Source organism: Paroedura picta, chromosome 1, assembly GCF_049243985.1.
Source record: "Paroedura picta isolate Pp20150507F chromosome 1, Ppicta_v3.0, whole genome shotgun sequence".
Classification (NCBI taxonomy): Eukaryota; Metazoa; Chordata; class Lepidosauria; order Squamata; family Gekkonidae; genus Paroedura; species Paroedura picta.
This window is the reverse complement of record NC_135369.1, coordinates 14,141,593-14,163,955: the sequence shown is the minus strand read 5'-3', so window position 1 is coordinate 14,163,955 and position 22,363 is coordinate 14,141,593. Positions and strand designations below refer to the sequence as shown.

Here is a 22,363-nt window from a genome sequence, read left to right as displayed (position 1 = left end):
GATGTGTAGATTTGAGGTTTGACGCAGTCTGCCCAAGTTGCCTAAGGAGGTGGTGAGCTCCCCCTCCCTGGCAGTCTTCAAGCAAAGGTTGGATACACACTTTTCTTGGATGCTTTAGGATGCTCTGGGCTGATCCTGCGTTGGGCAGGGGGTTGGACTAGGTGGCCTGTATGGCCTCTTCCAACTCTATGATTCTATGCTAAAACTCCTGTTGGTCAATCCTGGAAATTTTAAGTCAGGCGTTCTGAATTTCCCGTGGGACTCCAGTCCTTCTCGTCTTTGGATTCAGAGCCTCTCTTGGCCATGATCAGCAGTTGAAATCCCTCCCCTCCTTCTCTCCCTTTTTCCCTTGGATGCCCTGTGTTTCGACTCAGTTTCAGGATGAGATGGGCTTCTCCAACGTGGAGGACGAAGGGCCGGAGGACGAAGACAGCACTGCGGAGGCCCGGCCAAATTTCAACACTCCCCAGGTGCTCAGGTAGGACTCTGCTTTTTCTCAGGGGCCTAACCTCGCTTTCTTGTAGCCGAGTGATAAGGGTCTTGTTCGTGGCTGGCCCTGCGTATTGTTTGCTTTCGGCTTTTGGGGAACCCTTTTGCACGGTCTGGCCCGCCCTTGGAACCCTCTGCCTTGCACAAGGGCTTCGTAATGGAGAGAACCATTTGGAAAAGATTGATTTAGGTCGCCATGTTTGTCTGTAGCAGCAGAAAAGAGCCAAAGTCCAGCAGCACCAACGAGACTAACAAAATTGGTGACAGGGGAGGAGCTTTCGGGAGCCACTGCTCCCCCACCAGCGTGGCATAGTGCTTTAAAGAGTGGCAGAGAGTAATCTGAGAACCACGTTTGATTCCCCCCTCCCCATGAAACCAGCTGGGTGAGCTTGGGCCAGTCCCAGATCTTGCAGAGCCAGTTCTTTTAGATCAGGGGTAGTCAACCTGTGGTCCTCCAGATGTCCATGGACTACAATTCCCATGAGCCCCTGCCAGCATTTGCTGGCAGGGGCTCATGGGAATTGTAGTCCATGGACATCTGGAGGACCACAGGTTGACTACCCCTGTTTTAGATCACTCTCCGCCCCACCTGCCTCACAGGGTGTCTGTTGTGGGGAGAGGAAAGGAAGGCGATTGTAAAGAGCTTTGAGACTCCTTCAGGTCATGAAAAGTGGGATTTAAAAAACCAGCTCTTCATGTTTAGATATCTGAAGAAGGGAGCACTGTCTTATGAAAACTCATACCTCCTGCCACAAATTTGGTTAATCTTGGTGCTATAAGAAGTAGAAGAGCTTTCATAGCTTGCTTTTCTCTATCAGAAGGAGTCTCAAAGTGACTTGCAGTCACGTTCCCTTCCTCTCCCCACAACGGACACCCTGTGATGTAGGTGAGGCTGAGAGAGCTCTGACAGGGCTGCTCTGGGTGAACACCTCAAACAGGACCGTGACTAGCTCAAGGTCACTCAGCTGGCTGCACGTGGAAGAGAATCGGGGGATCAAACCGGGATCACCAGATGAGAAGCTGCCACTCTTAACCACTGCACCACGCTGGCTACTGGATGCTTGATCTTTTCTACTAATATGGGAAAAGGTAGCTAGATTTTACTCCAGTAGCACTGTGGGGACTAACAAGATTCTGAGGTTATGAGCTTTGAAGAGCCAAAGCTTCCTTTGTTAGATACAAGTAGCAATGGAGATCCGAGTCCTTTCATCAGAGTCTGAAGGCAGTAAGGGGTTTTCAGAGACAGGAGTCAGGGGACACAAAAGGACAACGCAGAATGCCACCAGCTTGATTGGAGCAGGGGAGAAATACTCAGGGGCAGAAATCAGCATGGAAAAGGACAGAAGGCTGGAAAATCTGCCCAGAGTGCTTGAGTGGACGGATGTATTTATTTACCTTCATTCGTACCTTGCCTTTCTCCCCAATGTATTTTACATAATTCTCCCTTGATCCATTTTACCCTGCAGAACAATTTTTTGAAGGTAGGTTAGGCTGAGAGAGTGCAGTGGGCCCAAAGCCACACAGAGAGAGCGGCACGTGTGGGGATTCGAACCCGGTTCTCCCTGGTACTAGTCTGGCACTCTCAATCACTGCACCATACTGGCTGAAATTGAGCGTGGAAGGGGCTTAGCCTCAAACAGCTTAGACAAAAAGTTTGCTTTAATATCACTAGTTGCCCACTTAATCTCTCTTTGCAGCTTATTCTAGAATAGGAGAAGTTGGTAGGAAAGGGAGGAGCCCCAGCCAGGGCTGCCCTGTATGTTTCTGCCTGTTTCGTTGCTTATCAGAATCATAGAAGAACATCATAGAGTTGGAAGGGGCTGGACAGGCCATCTAGTCCAACTCAGTGCAGGATCAGCCTCAAGCATCCAGGAGAAGGATCTGTCCAGACGCTGCCTGAAGACCGCCAGTGAGGGGGAACTCACCACAGGCCATTCCACAGCTGAACCACTTGGGTGGTGGAATTACCCCCCCCCCCCAATATTGACCCAGGATGGATGGTGTCAGCAGTGGGGTAGCGTCCAGTCCAATCACTGTTCTGCCAGTGAACCAGCCTCCAACTTTCCTGCCAGAGCTGTGATGGTGCGGGGAGCGTCTCCTTGTTTTATGGGGCAGACCGGTTGAAGGGGTTACCGACTCTGTTTGGGAAGGGAGACAAAGGAACCGCTGGGCCTTGGCTGTCCTCATTAGGTTGAGCAGTACCAGAGGGGACAGGCAAGAGCATCTCTGCTCAGCTACACGCCTGGTGTGGTAGCATGTATGGCAGGGGCGATCAAAATGTGGCTCCCCAGATGTCCATGAACTACAATTCCCATGAGCCTCGATCTCCAAGTGCTGACAGAGGCTCTTGGGAATTGTAGACCTTTGGCATCTGGAGAGCCACAGTTTCGCCACCCTTGCCGTATGGTATAGCCATCCCTTACATGGTTTGTGGGGGGGGGATAGGAATGTTTGTGTGTGTGTGTGTGAGAGAGAGAGAGAGAGAGAGAGAGAGAGAGAGAGAGAAGGGGGGGTACCAAAAGATTACCCAGCCACCTCCTGGTGTTTTCTGAACCGAGTGGCGAGCCATGAACTATATAAGGGTCACATTCTTGGGTTGAAGCTTGTGTTATTTAACAGGCTTGCTGGATGTAGGCAAGGCATTCTCAGTTGGGAGTAGGCGTGGGTCAGCTCCTGATCTCTCCAGAAGCAGGGAGGAGGGAAACAGAAGGCGACAACCAAGGTGATGAGCGGGTTGGAGAAAGGCTGAAGAGTGTGGCACTTCTCAGTTTAGAAAAGACCAGCATGATCAGGTGTTATAAAATTATGCTTTAGGATGCTTGGATGCTTTAGGATGCTTAGGGCTGATCCTGCGTTGAGCAGGGGGTTGGACTAGATGGCCTGTGTGGCCCCTTCCAACTCTATGATTCTATGATTCTATGATCCTGCGTTGAGCAGGGGGTTGGACTAGATGGCCTACATGGCCCCTTCCAACTCTATGATTCTATGATTCTATGTGCAGGGTGGGGAGAGTTGACAAAGATAAATTTCTGTTCCTCTCCCAAAATATTAACCATCAAGGGCATCCAGTGAAGCTGATGGGCAGCAGATTCAGGGCAAACAAAGAAAAAATTTCTTTCCCTTGGGCAGGGATTCCCCACCAGGGGTCCGTGGGAGCTCTGATGTGGCATGGTATTGGGGGGGAGGGGGTCCATGCTGTCTTCTCAGCTCCTATTCCTCTTTCCAGCCTACATGAGGCAGAGCTGCCATCGTAGTGGAAAAGGAATTTTATTGTTTATTGTTTTTAAAGGATTGTAGACCGCCTTGAGAAGGCTGTGCTGAGTGAGGCAGTCCTATAAATTCAGTAAATCCATTTGGAGGTTGCTGCCAGAGGATGTAGGGATAGCCACAGGCACAGACAGCTTGCAGAAGAGATTAGACAAATTAATGGAGGAGAGGTCTGGGGCTACTGGCCATGGGTTGTGAGGGGAACCTCCATGTACAGAGGCACTACATTATAGAACCTCAGGGCTAGGAGGCAACATCAAGGGAAGGCCTTGGTCACGTGAAGAAGAGATTTCATACCCTGCTTTCCTCTACCCTAAGGAGTCTTAGCATCGCTTTCACTTCCTCTCCCCACAGAAGGCATCTTGTGAGGTCGGTAGGGATGAGGGCTGAGAGCAGTGATGACTGGCCCAAAGTTACCCAGCAGCCTTCATGAAGAGGAGTGGGGAATCAAACCTGGTTCTTCAGTTTAGAGTCCACTGCTCTTAACTACTACACCAGGCTGGCCTTATGCCTTGTTACTGGCCCTCCAGAGGAATTGGCTGGCCCCTGTGTGAGGCAGGAGGCTGGACTGGAGGGACCCTCCCTGGTCTGACCCAGCAGGGCTCTCCTGTGTCCTTATGAGGGGAAGGCCTCGGCCTCCCTGCCCTGTGGCTGGCCCTGCACTGGCTGGCCCCTGGGTGAGGCAGGAGGCTGGACTGGAGGGACCCTCCCTGGTCTGACCCAGCAGGGCTCTCCTGTGTCCTTATGAGGGGAAGGCCTCGGCCTCCCTGCCCTGTTGCTGGCCCTGCAGAGGGACTGGCTGGCCCCTGTGAGAGGCAGGAGGCTGGACTGGAGGGACCCTCCCTGGTCTGACCCAGCAGGGCTCTCCTGTGTCCTTATGAGGGGAAGGCCTCGGCCTCCCTGCCCTGTGGCTGGCCCTGAAGAGGGACTGGCTGGCCCCTGGGTGAGGCAGGAGGCTGGACTGGAGGGACCCTCCCTGGTCTGACCCAGCAGGGCTCTCCTGTGTCCTTAAGAGGGGAAGGCCTCGGCCTCCCTGCCCTGTTGCTGGCCCTGCAGAGGGACTGGCTAGCCACTGTGAGAGGCAGGAGGCTGGACTGGAGGGACCCTCCCTGGTCTGACCCAGCAGGGCTCTCCTGTGTCCTAATGAGGGGAAGGCCTCGGCCTCCCTGCCCTGTTGCTGGCCCTGCACAGGGACTGGCTGGCCCCTGGGTGAGGCAGGAGGCTGTCTGGTTAGTCTGGGAGTGGCATAATCCCCTAGTGTGTCCTTAGCCTGTAACTAGTTGCTTGGGTTTCGTTGACGACCTTTGATGTGCACCTTCCCCTCGATCCTGCCGTAGGTTCGAAGAGCCCCTGGCCAACCTGCTGAATGAGCAGCACCGGACGGTGAAGGAGCAACTGGAGCAGCTGCGCATGAAGAAGTCCGCTTGCAAGGTGTCCCCGGAGGCAGACCCTTCGAAGCCCCTGCCGAAGAAGCCTCTGGTCCTGGCCCTGGACGCCCGGCAGAGGAAGAAACTCCAGCATCAGATGCAGCAGGTTAGCCCCTGGGAGCCGTGCCCTGCCAGGCAGGCTCCCTTCACTTTCTGCCGCACACCATTGAGGGCAGAAGAAGAAGGGGACGACAGAGAATGAGGTGGCTGGATGGAGTCACTGATGCCGTCATTGCAAACTTAAATGGACTCCGGGGAATGGTAGAGGACTGGAAGGCCTGGAGGATCATGGTCCATGGGGTCACAATGCATCGGACACGACTTCGCACCTAACAACAACAACAAGAAGCAATGCAACCTGAGATCGCATTAGCCCTCGTATCTGTTGATCTCCTTTCCAGAAGTCCTGGAAGTATAACCTTGAGCAGTAGGGGATGAGGTGGGCTAGAACCATTAAACCTCACGAGAGGCTCTTCTGGGACCGTGTATCTCAGGGTTGCTTTCTCATCTTCTGCCCACAGCATGTCCAGCTCCTGACCCAGATCCACCTCCTCTGCGGTTGCAACTCCGGCCTGAGCACCGAAGCCGCCACCACCCGGCTTTTTCTGGTAAGGCAGGAGGGTTAAAGCAGGGCTGTGGCCACACCTTCTCTCCCCTTCCCCTTCCTGCTTCCTCTCAGTTGCTCTGGGGCATGTATGAGCATTGCCAGTTGACTGGCGGAAAGTTAGCCTTTGGAGGTGGGGAGGCAAAAGAATAGAGATTGTTCATTGTAGGGTGTTAGCAGGGGGATCGTTCTAGTGCCCGGAAGTCACAACCGTCAAATTGCATCGAAGCGTTTCGTCACATCAGTTGGCAAGTCCTGAGCACGGCTGCTTAGAATCATAGAATTGTAGAGTTGGAAGGCACCCCCTTGAGCCTTCACAGAATCAGACTCTCCGTCAGATGGCTCTCCAGCCTCTTGTTTAAAAATTTCCAAAGACGGAGAACCCACCACCTCCCGAGGAAGCCTGTTCCACTGAGAAACCGCTCTGACTGTCAGGAACTTCTTCCTGATGTTTAGATGGAATTTCTTTTGAATTAATTTCATCCCATTGGTTCTGGTCCGTCCCTCTGGGGCAAGAGAGAACAACTCTGCTCCATCCTCTATATGGCAGCCTTTTAAATACTTGAAGACGGTTATCAGATCCCCTCTCATTCGTCTCCTCTGTAGGCTAAACAGACCAAGCTCCCCCAACCTTTCTTCAAACTCCAAGCTCCCCCAACCTTTCTTGGTCTTAACGGGAGGACATTTCGTAGGTCACTCATTCATAGGTTGGAAGGGACTTGATGGTACTTCATGTGAACGTTCAGGGGAAACTTTCCATCTTTCTGTATCCATGAGGGTTAGAACCTATTCAGGAAGGAATTTGTAAAGAGAGTGGGTGAGACTTGTAGGGGCGGGTACACCCTGGCTCTTGCTTAGTGGAATTAGATGCTAGTGGAGATCTGGGCTGAGTTGTGAGAACAGCTGTAACAAGATTGTGTCTAGCTCAAGATCACCTGACTGGCTGCATGTGGAGGAGTGGGGAATCTAACCCGGCTTGCCATATTAGAGGCCGCTGCTTTTAACCCCTATACCACGCTGGCCTAACCACTACTTGCACATCGCCCCAGAAAACCATCTGAAAATCTAGTGAAATGCTGCGCTCTGCACATCTCAGTCCACCAGAATTTTTGCTAGCTGTCTTTCTGGGATGGAGATGCCGTTACCGCTTCTGGGACTGAAGTCCCTCCCGCTTGCCCAGGCAGGCGATCGAGCCTCACCCTCCGCGCCTCGCCCTCCTTTCTCCCGCAGACCGAGCTGCACACTTTTGCCCAAAGCGCCGCTCTCCTCCACCACCCGCACAACCCCAAGGCCCAGACCTCCTTCCAGCCGTGCAACCTGAAAGAAGCTCTGCAGCTCACGGAGGACTTCCATGCCCACGTCAAGGTGGAGTGGAGCCCCCGGAAAGCCGTCAAAAAGAACGGTAGGTAGAGCGGCCCACGCCTAGGGGATTAGTGTGTTTAGTTACCCACGGAACCACCTCGGTCTGGGGCACGGGTCCCCAATGTGGCACCTGTGGGCACCGTCACCTTTTCTGCTGCCTGCCTGGCGAGTGTTTTCAGAAAGGTTATTGAATACAGTGCTGTGGCAGCGGCAGCCGCTCCAACACAAGGATCTAAGCTGGGGCTCCCATGGTGGGGCTGTTCCCCACCATGCTGTGGGCAGGTGGCCACAGGTGTGAAAAGGTGGGGGAGGGGGGGGCTGCAGACTGGTCATTGTCTCAGGGAGCAAAATTCTGAAGGCGTCAATGCAGAATAACTTTCCAGCCTGACTTTCAAGGAAAAAGGAATTTGCACGGTGGTTTTTTGTTTGGGGAGCTCTGGACTGTTCTCTAGAGTTACTCCTCCTCCCCCCCCCAAAAAAAATAAATAAAAAATTCCTGCCTTCTTCTTACAGGCCAGGACTTCCAGGGCCTGCCGAAGCAAGTAGCCTGGCTCCTGGCCACGAGGCGAGTCTTCATGTACCCGCAGCTGCTGCCCATCTGCTCCCTGAAGGCCAAAACGCCCCACGACAAGATCATCTTCACAAAAGGGGAGGACAAGTAGGTGCTGGAGGGAGCTTGAACAGTTCTCTGGAGGGAGCTTGAACAGGGAGCTCTTCTGCCAGGCTTTTGGTTGAGGTCCACTTGAATTCGGTCACTTCCCACTGGCCCCAGAGCCCCCTTCCCATGAAAACCACCACCGACATGTCCGTCCCATGGGGTCTTCAGTATGTTACAGTTAAAATGGGAAGTTCTCACCTTGTTTGTTCCGTTATGTTGCTGTTCTCCTGTTACGACCATTTCACTATTGTTCAATATATCATGTTCTGTACTTTTTTCTCTCCAGTTCCATGTAAACCACCCTGAGCCTGAGGGGAGGGTGGTATATAAATTGGATGGATGGATGGTTGGATAGTTGGATGGACGGGCGGATGGATGGAGGGATGGAGGGATGGAAGGGCCGTGAGGCTATCAGGAGAGACGCAGGGAGTGGGCCTGATTTCAGCTATTCAGGGAGGGATTCCAGGAAGCCATCTTGCCGACAGTGGCAGCCTCTGTGGCCAGGGGGTGGGTGGGTGGGAGAGGAGGCACTGTCCCTTTTTGAACATTACATTCATCAAAGGGCTTGATTGGAGTCCGGTGGCACATCATAGACCGATGTGATTTTCCAAGCGTGTGCATATGAGAGTCAAGGCACTTGGAAGCTCAAACCCCGAAAATCTTGAGAGCCATGGTGGTCTGGAGGCTAAGATGAGTTTGGTTTTATACCCTGCTTTACATTGTCTGAAGGAGTCTTAAAGCAGCTTACAATTGCTTTCCCATCCTCTCCCCATAGCAGACGCTCTGCGAGGACTGCTCTGTGAGAACAGCACTGTCACGACTGTGACTGGCCCAAGGTCACCGAACTTGGCTGCACGTGTAAGAGCAGGGAATCAAACCCGGCTCGCCAGATTAGAAGCCGCCACCCTTAACGATGACACCAGGCTGGCTCTTAACCACTATACCACACTGCTGTAAAGCAGCAAACTCCAATCTGGAGCACCGGGTTTGGATCCCTACTCCTCCACATGCAGCCAGGAGGGTGACCTTGGGACAGTCATAGTTTTCTTAGAACTGTTCTCTTAGAGCAGTTCTCTCAGAGCTCTCTCACTCCCACCTACCTTACAGGGTGACTGTTGTGGGGAGAGGAAGGTGAGGGTGTTAGTAAGTGGCTTTGGAACTCCTCTGGGTCATGAAAAGCGGGATATTAACCTCCCCAAGTCCACTTCCTCTTCTCCCTCTTCCTCTGTAAGGTGCTACTGAGCTTGAAACTGTGAATCTCGGATCCACACACTCCATGCAGTTGTAGCCGTCATTATAGTTGCGTCCCTTTTGCAATAGAACCAAGTTTTCCAAGAATGGTGAAGGGTGTAGGTGGGCCAGCCAAGTTAGCCGGGAGGGTGGGGAAGGTCAAGACGAACCCCCGGGACGAACCCCCTCTCCTGCCTCACATCCCCACCTTTTCCAGCTTGGTGGCTTTGGGCCTGAAGCATTTTGAAGGAGCCGAGTTCCCCAAGCCCCTGATCAGCAAGTACCTCCTGACCACCAAAACCGCCCACCAGCTGACAGTGCGCATCAAGAACCTCACCATGAACCGGTCCCCGGACAACGTCATCAAAGTGAGTGACCCCCCCTTCCAATTGCCTCTCCCTCTAGCCCAATGGTTCTCAACCTTCCGCCAGCGTTCGCTGGCATGGGCTCCTGGGAATTGTAGTCCATGGACATCTGGAGGGCCGCAGTTTGACTACCCCTGCATTAGACCTCTGGACAGACCTTCCCCCTCAGGAGCCTGTCTTCAGGGATAGGGCCGGGATTTGCCGAGGAACGGAGAGCAAACCCTCTGAGCTTGCAGGGCCCTGGGGAATGGCTGATTGACCACCTTCTCTCTCTCTCTCTCTCTCCAATCCTTAGTACTACAAGAAGACAAAGCAGCTGCCCGTCCTGTTTCAGCTTTGCGAGGAGATCCAGCCGGGCGACTGGCGGCCCCCCATCGAGAGAGAAGAGCATCTCCTGCCCTCCTGGTTGAAGGTACTGCCTGTTCTTACCAAATGAAACGGCTCCCCTCCGGCTTGTTGCTACGGGGAAGAGAAGAAGAGCCAGGTGTTCAGATGCCCCCTCACTGGTGGTCTTGAAGCAGCGTCTGGACAGATCCTTAGCAGGGATGCTTGTGGCTGATCCTGCCTTGAGCAGGGGGTTGCACTTGATGGCCTGTAGAGCCCCTCCCAACTCCAGGATTCTAAGGCTGTGCAGACTTGCTCTTAGCTTCTGTGGTGGTTGACTTGCCTTCAGCAGGCCCTGGAAGGAATAAATCTCAATTGCTGGAACAGGGGCTTTTGCAGTGATGGCCCCACAGCCCCCCGGCCAATCTCTCCACCCAGTATTGCCAGTCTTCCTTTCAGAACGGACTGGGAAGCCTCTCTGTTCCGGCTTTTTTTTATTTAACTGGTGTGATGTCAGAAAACTTGGTCGCCATCTCAGACGGCGTAGGAGGAGGGCTGATTGTGTGCGTCATCCAATTATCCAATTATCATTTATAGTCTGACTAGTCACAGTTCTGTTAGAGCTGCTCTTGCAGAGCAGTCCTGTCAGAGCTCTCTCAGCCCCACCTACCCGACAGGGTGTCTGTTGCAGGGAGAGGAAGGGGAGGCGATTGTCAGCTGCTTTGAGACTTCTTTGGGCAGTGAAAAGCGGGGTATAAAACCAATTCTCCTGCATTTCTTAAAGAGACTGGTATATCTGGCCTCAACCAGGGCCAGGGCCTTTTTGGTTCTGGCACCTGCCTGGTGGAATGAGCTCCCAGAAGAGATGAGGGCCCTGTTGAAACTGGTTCAGTTCTGCAGGGCCTACAAAACAGCTCTTCCTCCAGGCAGTTGCCTGGGGCTGATGAACTCCAGCAATAATATTGCCTCATTCCCCCAGGAAATCCTGAAGCCTTGGATCTTTAAATCTAGAACTACGATGACAGAACTGACCCTCCCTGGTCTGACCCAGCAGGGCTCTCCTGTGTCCTTATGAGGGGAAGGCCTTGGCCTCCCTGCCCTGTTGCTGGCCTTGCAGAGGGACTGGCTGGCCCCTGGGTGAGGCAGGAGGCTGGACTGGAGGGACCCTCCCTGGTCTGATCCAGTAGGGCCCTTCTCTTGCTTTTGTGGATTGCAGAAATGAAGCAAAAGCATTTAAACGTGAGATGTTGAACAATGCAGAAATGACACTGGGTAGGTGCATTTGAAGAGCTGGGTTTATTTATACCTTGCTTTTCACTACCTGAAGCAGTTTTCAAACACCTTTCCCCTCCTCTCCCCACAGCAGACACCCTATGAGGTAGGCAGGGCCAAGAGAGCTCTGACAGGACTGCTCTGTGAGAAGTGCCCTAAGAGAACTATGACTAGCCCGGAGTCACACAGCTGGGTGCATGTGGAGGAGGAGCAGTGAATCAAACCCGGCCGCCGCTCTTAACCATTACATGTTGGCTTGTAGCTTGCCTTGAGCATACCGGAAAAGCTACCTGTACACTGTTGGAGCAGGTCAATTTTCTCTGTATCCCTGCCCGCCCTGTGATTTGACGTAGTTCCTTTTGGTTTCCGCATAACGCCCCGTCTCCTCTCTCCAGGTCAGCTTGTCTTGCTTCCAGAAAGCGCTGGAGCAGCGTGATGAAGACGCATCCCCGGGCGATCCCAAACTCGGCCAGCTGACAAAGGAGTCTGCGGAACAGACAGGCAATGGAAAGTATCCCCTCCAGATGCCCAAGAGCCTGGAGCAGATCCTGCGGCCGCTGCCCAGCCACTTCTACAAGAAATCCTGGCGGCGGCAGCGGCCTGCTGCTGCCGCCAAGCCCCTCCCTGTCCGGAAGCCCCCACCGGAAACCCCTCCCAGCAAAATGACAGCCCGCGTTCCCCGCTGGATCCAGCCTGCCCCACTGGTCCAGCATCTGCCCCTGAGCCTGCAGCCAGCCGTGGCCAGCGGGGGGAGCTTTGACCTCCAGGGCCTGCTCTCTGCCCAGCCCGCCGGGCCCAGAACCTGCTTGGCCGCCGCCGTGCCCCAAAACTTGATCTCCTCTGTGCCTGTCGCCTTCCAGCCCAAGATGATGCTCCCGATGCTCCCCGTGTCCAAAATCTGGAAGCCCAGCTCACCCAGGAAGTACCAGAAGAAGAAGGGCCCCAAGCCGGCCCCGTTCCTCCCCTCGGCTCCCGTGGTCTTCACCGTCCCTGCGGCCGCGGTGAAAGCGGTCAGCATCGCTAACAGCTGCAACGTGCTCCAGCCCTTGGCCGGCACGGTGGGCAGCGCTGCGCAGCCCATTCCCATCACCACCCTGCTGGTGAACCCCACCCCCTTCTGCCCGCTCCGCCAGCCGCTCGTGAGTTCGGCCCCCACCCCCTTGGCGGTCCCTCCAAACCCCCCCAGCTTTCCTGTTTCCACCACTGCCCAAGGAGTGGAATTTGTCAGCCCGTCTGCTGTGGGCCGTGCAAGCACATGCGCCGTTTCGGAAACCCGGGCAGAGCTGCAGGAGCCGTCTCTGTGCACAAGGACGCCCGCCGAAGAGGACCGTGACCCCCAGACTTCTGAGCCGGAGGGTGGGGGCCAAAGGACGGTCTCCATCCAGGCCCACGTGGAAACGGAAGAGGGGAAAACTGCAGAGCTGCCTGCTGAGGGCCCCTTCTCCCCTTTAGCTGAGTTCACAGAGAGAATCAAGGGTGCATCTGATGAATTCTGTGGTGCCCCACCCGGAACGGCTCCAGCTCCGGCAGAGTCTCTCTCCGTAGTTGGACCGGTCAAAGAGGAGCTGGTGCTGGGTCTGGGACAGGAGCTTGATGTGGACCCCCCTCCAGAGGGCGCAAATGAGCAGAGGGAAGCGAAGGGTGAGCGGAGCTCCCCGAAGAAGGGGGGCCAGTGCCCAGGAGGCACAACTGCCGGGGCAGACGGGAGCTCCCCCAAGAATGTCTCCAACGAGGCAGCTGTGGAAGCAGAGTCCCGGAACCCCTCTGCAAAGCTGGAGGATTCAGCCAGTGCTGATGGCCACGCTGTAGGGGTGGCGGCTGGCCGGGAGGCTTCGAGTGAGAAGGACGGTCCGGAGGAGGACGAGGAGGAAGACTTTGACGACTTCACACAAGACGAGGAAGACGAGGAAATGTCCTCGGCTTCGGAGGAATCGGTGCTGTCCGTGCCAGAGCTCCAGGTAAGTCCTTCTTTTCCGAAAGAGAGACATCCCTCTGATGCTCTTTCACACCATGGCAGGGGGATGGGGACGAGCAGGAAATGGAAAAGGGGGTGGCCAAGAGGGGGCCATGTGGACGGCATGCACTTGTATTCCACTGCTCCCATCACTGGCTCACAGCGGTTCACAACCCCTACATACCATAAAACCACATGCGTAAAAACACCAATACGTAGCAATATATAATAACATCCTTAAAAAACCCAAATTCCAATATCTCACAACAAGACCGGTATATTCTACACTTTAGCAGAAAAAAACCCATGCCCCCCGCCTCTGAAGCAGTAGCCTAAATGGACCGGAACCACCAGAGATGGAATAGTAAGGGTGGTTCAGCAGGGGTTCGAGGTCGGTCCAGTACCGAACCTAAGAAACCAGGGGAGAAGGGGTCTGAAATATCCCCAGTAATACGCAAGCTACCTTGGGGTCCCCATTGGGGAGAAGAAAGGTGGGGCGTCAGTGAAGCAGGCCCTTTTCTGTAGGTTTTCGGGGTCACTTGGATGTGGGTTTACTGGGCAGCATGCGTGGGAGGAACTGAAGGGTCGGCCTCTGCTCCCTGCATGGGATTGTTTGTTTGTGTTGGGGGGGGAGGATGCAAAAAAACTGAAAGGTGTTCTTTTTTGCGTGGGGGGTCCTCTCGTCCCGAAGGAGACCATGGAGAAGCTGACGTGGCTGGCCTCAGAGAGGCGCCTGAGCCAAGAGGGCGATTCGGAGGAGGAGAATTCTCAGGAGGAGAACTCGGAGCCAGAGGAAGAGGAGGAGGAAGAGGAGGAAGCGGAAGGCGAGAACCTTGAGAGCCTGCAGAAGGAGGATGAGATGACGGATGAGGCGGCCGGGCCTGGAGATGGGCAGACTTCGTCCCTCGTGGTGATGTGCCCAGCCCCGGAGGTGGAGCCCAGCAGTGCCCCGCCAGGTGAGTTTTTGTGGTGGGCAAGGGGAGAGAGGGGTCTGTGGAGAGGTGGTCGACCTCTGACAGTTTGTGGGAGGGCATCAAGGTGCAGGCAGCATACAGCAGCCCAAATAGGGTTTTCAAGGGAGAGATTAAGGCATGGTTGGCCATTGCCTGCCTCTAAACAAGGGAACTTTGACTTCCTTGGTGGTCTCCCATCCAAGAACTAACCGGGATTGAACCTGCTTAGCTTCGGAGGTCGAGGCGACCTGAGCCAACTAGCCCTGGGCACACTTAATTGACTCATAATAAGCAACACACATCCTCATTCACCTACCTACCTGGTGTAGCACACCTGTTTCACCTTTTTATGAGCCCACTCAAGCTAGGACTCGCTCAGCTCGATGAAACAAATCATGAGCGTCTTCTACTGTAATATACCCCAAGCTTTGCCCTGGTAAAAGCCGGCTTCAACCCAGTCCGTACATAGAAGATACTTTAAGAAAGTGCGAGGAGCCCTGCTGGGTCAGACCAGTAAGGGTCCATTGATTCCAGCCTCCTGCCTCACCCAGGGGCCAGCCAGTCCCTCTGCAGGGCCAGCAACAGGGCAGGGAGGCCGAGGCCTTCCCCTCATAAGGACACAGGAGAGCCCTGCTGGGTCAGACCAGGGAGGGTCCCTCCAGTCCAGCCTCCTGCCTCACCCAGGGGCCAGCCAGTCCCTCTGCAGGGCCAGCAACAGGGCAGGGAGGCCGAGGCCTTCCCCTCATAAGGACACAGGAGAGCCCTGCTGGGTCAGACCAGGGAGGGTCCCTCCAGTCCAGCCTCCTGCCTCACACAGGGGCCAGCCAGTCCCTCTGCAGGGCCAGCAACAGGGCAGGAAGGCCGAGGCCTTCCCCTCATAAGGACACAGGAGAGCCCTACTGGGTCAGACCAGGGAGGTCCCTCTAGTCCAGCCTCCTGCCTCACCCAGGGGCCAGCCAGTCCCTCTGCAGGGCCAGCCACAGGGCAGGGAGGCCGAGGCCTTCCCCTCATAAGGACACAGGAGAGCCCTGCTGGGTCAGACCAGGGAGGGTCCCTCCAGTCCAGCCTCCTGCCTCACACAGGGGCCAGCCAGTCCCTCTGCAGGGCCAAGAACCGAGTAGAGAGGCTGAAACCCTGATGTCGCATCCTAGCTGTAGGATTTCCTCTGAACCCCCGGTCACCATATTTGGTAGAAGCTTTTCTCTACGGGTAGAAAAAAGTGGCATATAAGAATCAACTCTTCTTCTTCTTCAGTAATTTCGGGGCTCTCTCAGCCTCACCTACCTCACAGGGTGTCTGTTGTGGGGAGAGGAAAGGGAAGGCGAATGTAAGCCGCTTTGAGACTCCTTCGGGTAGAGAAAAGTAGCATAAAAGAACCAACTCTTCTTCTTCCCTATCCCACACTTCATCTCGGTAACCTCTGTCCCATCACGCCTCCGTTGTAATTTCTCCAAGCCAAAAAGCCCTAACCTTCCGCGGTACCGCGCTTTCATGTCTTGTGTGTTCGCCACCTTGGAGACCTGAGGGTGGTGGTGAAGGGGTGGCATGCTAAAGTTTTACATAAAATAAGGAATGCACAGATGTGCACACCCCTGGAGGGCGTTCTCCTGCCAAGGGCTGTGCCCAAGTGCAAGGGGCTCCTGAGGGGTGCCTTCCCTGCCCGTGAGGATCCCACGGTTGTGCCGTTGCAGGAGAGAATGCCAAGGCGCCCGGGAAGAGCCGGGGGTCCCACAGGGCCCGTGCCAAGAGGGGCCGGGCTCGGGCTAGCAAGGACACCTCCAAGCTGCTACTGCTGTATGACGAAGACATCCTGGAGAGGGATCCGCTGCGGGAGCAGAAGGACTTGGCCTTCGCACAGGCGTACCTGAGCAGGGTAAGGAGCCGCTGGATCAGAATGTGCCTGCACCGTTCCCTCAACATGGATCCCTGCATTCTCTGGAGCTAGTGGGCCCTTCCCTGAGTTCCCTCCATCTCCAAGCCCTGCCCTCCCTGGTCTCCAGGAATTTCCCATCCCAGAGTTGGCAACCATACTTATCACCTAGGGCAGTGGCCTTCACCCTTTCCAGGCTCAGGATCCACCTCTGGGTGAGGGAAGCATGGGGACCCAACTCAGCTGCAAAATTGTGGCGTCACAGGTCATGTGACAGGAAGAAGAGGAGGAGCCACAGCCTCACAGAATTGGGAGGGACCTCCAGGGTCATCTAGTCCAACCCCTTGCAGAACGCAGGAAATCCACAACTACAGAGTTCCACCTTCCCAGCAAGGAGGCCAGGGCTGGGTGGATGGACAGCAGAGTACAAATGTGGGAAGTGAGGGATGGGGGGTGGGGACACAAGTGAGTAGCGGGAGATGGAGCCTAGCCAGGGCCAAGTCAAGGACGGAATCGGATTCGTTGTGGTGCCAATCCGCTCAGCTTGCACTCAAGGAGGCACGTAGCGTTCTTGCTCCCGTCAGGGGCTTGCAACGATGCCGTCCCAAAAGGAGCCCAAAGAAATGGTGGTCTTGGAAAGCCTCATCCACGTCGTTGGGGCTCTGTGAAGACCACCGGCCTACGGAGTTTTGGCATGGGGTCCCCAACGCGGAGCCCACGGATTCCGTTTCTGGTGCCTGACAACACTTTTTCGGCACTCAGCAGGAGCGGGTAGGGCTTCTGTCCATCGTGGCTTCTTGCTACAGGAGAAGATCAAAGTGGTTCTGTTGATTTTTTTCAAAATGCTGCCTTGGCATTAAGGTGTGGCTGTCACCTTGCGGCTAGTCCCGCCTCCCGCAGCAGTCCTTTTGTCACTGTGCTCACTACGCCAAGCCAGAACCCCGCATGTCCCCGCAGGCTCAGAAAGGTTGGGGACCCCCGGGGTAGAACTCCTGAGCCCCAGTCTCTGAGGCCCGAGCTGCGTTCTTTGCCCCTGCCCCTCCTGAATGCGATCGGCTTTTCAATTACATGGCCTGCTTCTGTGGCCAGGTCTGGAACTCGCTTCCCTCCCCTCTCTCGCAGGTCCGCGAGGCCTTGCGGAACATCCCGGGCAAGTACGAGGAGTTCCTGCACATCATCTACGAGTTCGAGAGCAACGCAGCCAAGCAGACGGCCGTGGACCTCTACGCCCGCCTACGCAGCCTCCTCGGGGACTGGCCACAGCTGCTCACCGACTTTGCCGCCTTCCTCCTGCCTGAACAAGCCCTGGAGTGCGGGCTGGTACGGGGGCCGGGGGAGGGGGTGTCGGGTGTGTCTGTACCTGCTCCAGCAGCTGGATCGGGAGACGTTGCCCTGGATCGGCAACTCAGAGGCTGCGAGGGAGTGCTGTAAATTGGGACGGCGGATGATCTCTGTGCTTTGAACACACGTGCGCATGCAGTTACTCCAGAACAGTTTCAGAGATTTTCAAAACTCGGCATGTTTAATTTTGATTTTCCGCCTGTATGCCGCCCTTCCGTAGCGGCTCAGGGCAGATGACGACAAAATTCAGTACAATCGAAAACACAGTATAGTTTTAAACGTGGAGTATAAGTACAAAGAAATGGGAATATTTAGATGTAAGTCTAAAATATTGAAACCAACAAGCCTCCTCTTTAGAAGGGGTTATAGTAAGTATACTAAAACTGAGGAGGGGAGGGGGGAGCGTAGAACCATAGAGTTGGAAGGGGCCTTGGAGGCCATCTAGTTCAACCCCTCAAGGCACAATCAGCCTCAAGCATCCATGAATGTGGCCAAACTGTGGCCCTCTTGATGGCCACGGACCACAATTCCCATGAGCCTCTGTTGGCAGAGGAACTTAGGGAATTGTAGTCCACGGGCATCAAGAAAGCCACAGTTTGGCCACCCTTGATCTAAATAATCCTTGAGAGTTGTAGGAGACCAATGGGTGGATTTTTAGGCCTCTTCTGATGTTATTTCCAGGCCTCAACAGAAGGCCTGTTACATCTCAGTGACCCCCCTGCAGGCAGGATGCATTTTGAAAAGCAACACAGTGATATAAACTCTGGCCTCCATCCCTGTCATTGTCAGCCCCAGGTACTTTTGAGCCATGCAGGCACCTCTGTGATTTCCCCTGCCCCTCAATCACAGCAACCATTAGAGCAGGGGTAGTCAACCTGTGGTCCTCCAGATGTCCATGGACTATAATTCCCATGAGCCCCTGCCAGCAAACGCTGGCAGGGGCTCATGGGAATTGTAGTCCATGGACATCTGGAGGACCACAGGTTTGACTACGCCTGCATTAGTGGACGGCCAGTGGTTTGTGTGGGTGACGCACGCAGGGCCAACCATCTCCCGCTTTCTCCCTGGGCAGTTCGAGGAGCAGCAGGCGTTTGAAAAGAGCCGGAAGTTCCTGCGGCAGCTGGAGATCTGCTTTGCCGAAAACCCTTCCCACCACCAGAAGATCATCAAAGTGCTGCAGGGCTGTGCCGACTGCCTGCCCCAGGAGATCATGGAGGTGAGGGGTCTGGCACAGAGGTTGCCCTGGCCAGCTCTGCTCTGCTGGTGGTCCCTCAGGAGGGTGGCCCCGTCAGGCATCAGATCTGGGCCCCGGTGGGTTTGAGCTGAATAGAGATGCCACTTCATGGAAAAAGGGGGAAAAGATGTTCATCTAATCAAGTATTAAACCTTTCATAAGAACAGAAGATGATGAATCAGACCAGGGAGGGTCCCTCCAGTTCAGCCTCCTGCCTCAATCAGGGGCCAGCCAGTCCCTCTGCAGGGCCAGCAACAGGGCAGGGAGGCCGAGGCCTTCCCCTCCTAAGGACACAGGAGAGCCCTGCTGGGTCAGACCAGGGAGGGTCCATCCAATCCAGCCTCCAGCCTCACCCAGGGGCCAGCCAGTCCCTCTGCAGGGCCAGCAACAGGGCAGGGAGGCCGAGACCTTCCCCTCCTAAGGACACAGGAGAGCCCTGCTGGGTCAGACCAGGGAGGGTCCATCCAATCCAGCCTCCAGCCTCACCCAGGGGCCAGCCAGTCCCTCTGCAGGGCCAGCCACAGGGCAGGGAGGCCGAGGCCTTCCCTTCATAAGGACACAGGAGAGCCCTGCTGGGTCAGACCAGGGAGGGTCCCTCCAGTCCAGCCTCCTGCCTCACACGGTGGCCAGCCAGTCCCTCTGCAGGGCCAGCCACAGGGCAGGGAGGCCGAGGCCTTCCCCTCCTAAGGACACAGGAGAGCCCTGCTGGGTCAGACCAGGGAGGGTCCCTCCAGTCCAGCCTCCTGCCTCAACCAGGGGCCAGCCAGTCCCTCTGCAGGGCCAGCAACAGTGCAGGGAGGCCGAGGCCTTCCCCTCATAAGGACACAGGAGAGCCCTGCTGGGTCAGACCAGGGAGGGTCCCTCCAGTCCAGCCTCCTGCCTCACCCAGGGCCCAGCCAGTCCCTCTGCAGGGCCAGCAACAGGGCAGGGAGGCCGGGGCCTTCCCCTCATAAGGACACAGGAGAGCCCTGCTGGGTCAGACCAGGGAGGGTCCCTCCAGTCCAGCCTCCTGCCTCACCCAGGGGCCAGCCAGTCCCTCTGCAGGGCCAGCAACAGGGCAGGGAGGCCGAGGCCTTCCCCTCAGAAGGACACAGGAGAGCCCTGCTGGGTCAGACCAGGGAGGGTCCCTCCAGTCCAGCCTCCTGCCTCACCCAGGGGCCAGCCAGTCCCTCTGCAGGGCCAGCCACAGGGCAGGGAGGCCAAGGCCTTCCCCTCATAAGGACACAGGAGAGCCCTGCTGGGTCAGGCCAGGGAGGGTCCCTCTAGTCCAGCCTCCTGCCTCACACAGGGGCCAGCCAGTCCCTCTGCAGGGCCAGCAACAGGGCAGGGAGGCCGAGGCCTTCCCCTCATAAGGACACAGGAGAGCCCTGCTGGGTCAGACCAGGGAGGTCCCTCCAGTCCAGCCTCCTGCCTCACCCAGGGGCCAGCCAGTCCCTCTGCAGGGCCAGCCACAGGGCAGGGAGGCCGCGGCCTTCCCCTCACAAGGACACAGGAGAGCCCTGCTGGGTCAGACCAGGGAGGGTCCCTCCAGTCCAGCCTCCTGCCTCACACAGGGGCCAGCCAGTCCCTCTGCAGGGCCAGCAACAGGGCAGGGAGGCCGAGGCCTTCCCCTCATAAGGACACAGGAGAGCCCTGCTGGGTCAGACCAGGGAGGGTCCCTCCAGTCCAGCCTCCTGCCTCACCCAGGGGCCAGCCAGTCCCTCTGCAGGGTCAGCCACAGGGCAGGGAGGCCGAGGCCTTCCCCTCATAAGGACACAGGAGAGCCCTGCTGGGTCACACCAGGGAGGGTCCCACCAGTCCAGCCTCCTGCCTCACACAGGGGCCAGCCAGTCCCTCTGCAGGGCCAGCAACAGGGCAGGGAGGCCGAGGCCTTCCCCTCATAAGGACACAGGAGAGCCCTGCTGGGTCAGACCAGGGAGAGTCTATTTAGTTCATTATCCTGTCTCACAGGGGCCACAGCAGTATAGAGGCTAAGGCCTTCCCCACATAAAAACGCAAGAAAAACCCTGTTGAATCAGATGGTGGCCAAGCAGTTCCTCTGGAGGGCCCACACTAGGGCATAGAGGCCAAGGCCGTCTTCTCATCTTGCCTCCTGGCCCAGGAATCCTGACCTTTATTCACCGAGGCTAATTGCCCCGATGGCCTTTTTTTTCTTCTTCCCCGTCCCTCACGTCCAGCTGAAGACCCAGATGTGGCAGCTGTTGAAGGGGCACGACCACCTGCAGGATGAATTTTCCGTCTTCTTTGACCACTTGCGTCCATCAGCCAGCCGCATGGGAGACTTTGAGGAGATCTGCTGGACGGAGGAGAAAGAGTACGAGGTAGAGTCCTTCTGTCGCCACCCCCCCCTTCCCTTCCCTTCCCTTCCTGAACTCAAGAGGGAGGCGAATCTTAAATCTAGTCTCCTGGGCGGGCAGAAAACCTTGCCAGCTTTCCGTCTTCCAGCGGGTGGAATTGAATGACAGGGATCCCCTCGGGGGGCAGATGGGTCGCCTGAGGGAGCTGGTGTGGCCGGCTCTGCACGGCTGTCGGTTAACGCAGCTCCTGCCCTCCTCCTAGTTCGATGGGTTTGAAGAAGTGTCGTTGCCCGATGTGGAGGAGGACGAGGAACCCCCCAAAATCCAGGCCGCCTCCAAAAACAAGAAGCGGAAGGAGCTCGGAGGCCAAAACGCAGACAAGGTGACTAGTGCCTCACCAAACTTGGTCCTGGGCTACCGACTCAAGGCTTTTAAAAGGTTCCCATTAAAAAAAAAATTAAATCAAGTTTCTAGACCTTAAGGTTATGAATACATGTTGGGGTGTTTGTGGCCCTTTTCCCGCACACTAGAGACCCCCCAAAAATATTAGGGTTATGTCTGCACTAGAACTTGACCAATGGTTGGTGGGGGGCATTATTATTATCATTATTATTATTATTATTATTACTAGTAGTAGAGCCCGCTGAAACCAAAATTCAGCGGGCGTTAGGGGCCTGGGGAGCTTATTCCTCCCCCTCCCCCCCCCGATCTGGAAAAAAGCTCTCCAGGCCCCGGGGAAGGCGCTGGGCAGCTCAGCGAGCCGGCCAGCAGCCTCCCCGGGGTCTGGGGAGCCGTTTTCAGGTAGAAGGCGGGGGCCAGAGAGCATACCTTCGCTCTCGGCGGTCAGCAGAGCAATGGCTGCCGGGAGCGAAGGTAAGCTCTGGTGGGGGTAGGGCGGGGTGGGAGGCGCTTCGCACCTCCCAATTGGTTGTAGTCCGGGAAAACAGCCAATCAGCGTGGCTGCTGATTGGCAGTTTAGGGCTGGACTGACAAGCAGAGGGCCCAATCTGCTTGTCAGTCCAGGGGAAGGGGCCTATCGGCACCCTTCCTCATCCCGGACAGGGCCTGCCCTCGCGGCCCTTACTGTCTTATTTCTTCCGCTCCGCCAGGAGCGGTTAAAGATGATGATGATGATGATGATGATGATGATGATGATGATGATTCATAATGTGCCCGGGGTACAGATCCCACAGGAAATAGCCTTATGCTGAATCCTATAGTTGGTCTGTCTTTTAGGTGGAGTTGAACCTGCATGCCAAACAGATATCCTTCCTCTGAGCCACTCCCCTTCTCCTTGGTCACTTGCTTTGCTTGGCTCCAGGTTCAAGCCTCGGAACGCCCACGTGGCAGGAAAGAGTAGACTCTGCTCCAAGTCCCAGGTAGCAGGGCTCAGCTCGATGGGCTAAACCACTGTCTCTTCTCCCTTAACTGATGCCTTCAGCCCCTCCTGGCCACTGGACTGAAATCTGGACTTGGCAGAGGCATTTTTTTTCATATAGAGGAGGGGTAGTCAACCTGTGGTCCTGCAGATGTCCATGGACTACAATTCCCATCAGTTCCTGCCAGCAAATGCTGGCAGGGGCTCATGGGAATTGTAATCCATGGACATCTACAGGACCACAGGTTGACTATCCTTGATATAGAGAACTCCAGGGAACCTCTCACAACAGCTGTCTGGCCCTCTTGGAGCCCCCAAGAGTTAAAAGGTGCAGAATA

General features: G+C 55.9%; 1 protein-coding gene across 3 annotated transcripts in view; it reads left to right on the top strand.

The window, feature by feature from the left end:
* The window catches only part of GON4L (gon-4 like), a 50,752-nt gene that overhangs the window by 20,849 nt on the left and 7,540 nt on the right, over positions 1–22,363 (top strand). For 2 of the 3 annotated variants that reach the window (XM_077322743.1, XM_077322735.1), the window contains exons 14-27: positions 375–478; positions 5,094–5,289; positions 5,705–5,791; positions 7,018–7,189; positions 7,663–7,807; positions 9,255–9,405; positions 9,698–9,814; positions 11,394–12,956; positions 13,644–13,908; positions 15,597–15,778; positions 16,898–17,095; positions 18,189–18,332; positions 20,528–20,671; positions 20,910–21,029. In XM_077322743.1, the coding sequence (XP_077178858.1) occupies positions 375–478; positions 5,094–5,289; positions 5,705–5,791; positions 7,018–7,189; positions 7,663–7,807; positions 9,255–9,405; positions 9,698–9,814; positions 11,394–12,956; positions 13,644–13,908; positions 15,597–15,778; positions 16,898–17,095; positions 18,189–18,332; positions 20,528–20,671; positions 20,910–21,029 (3,588 nt within the window). The remainder of the gene's footprint in view (positions 1–374; positions 479–5,093; positions 5,290–5,704; positions 5,792–7,017; positions 7,190–7,662; positions 7,808–9,254; positions 9,406–9,697; positions 9,815–11,393; positions 12,957–13,643; positions 13,909–15,596; positions 15,779–16,897; positions 17,096–18,188; positions 18,333–20,527; positions 20,672–20,909; positions 21,030–22,363) is intronic. The other variant, XM_077322752.1, reaches the window with a different exon arrangement.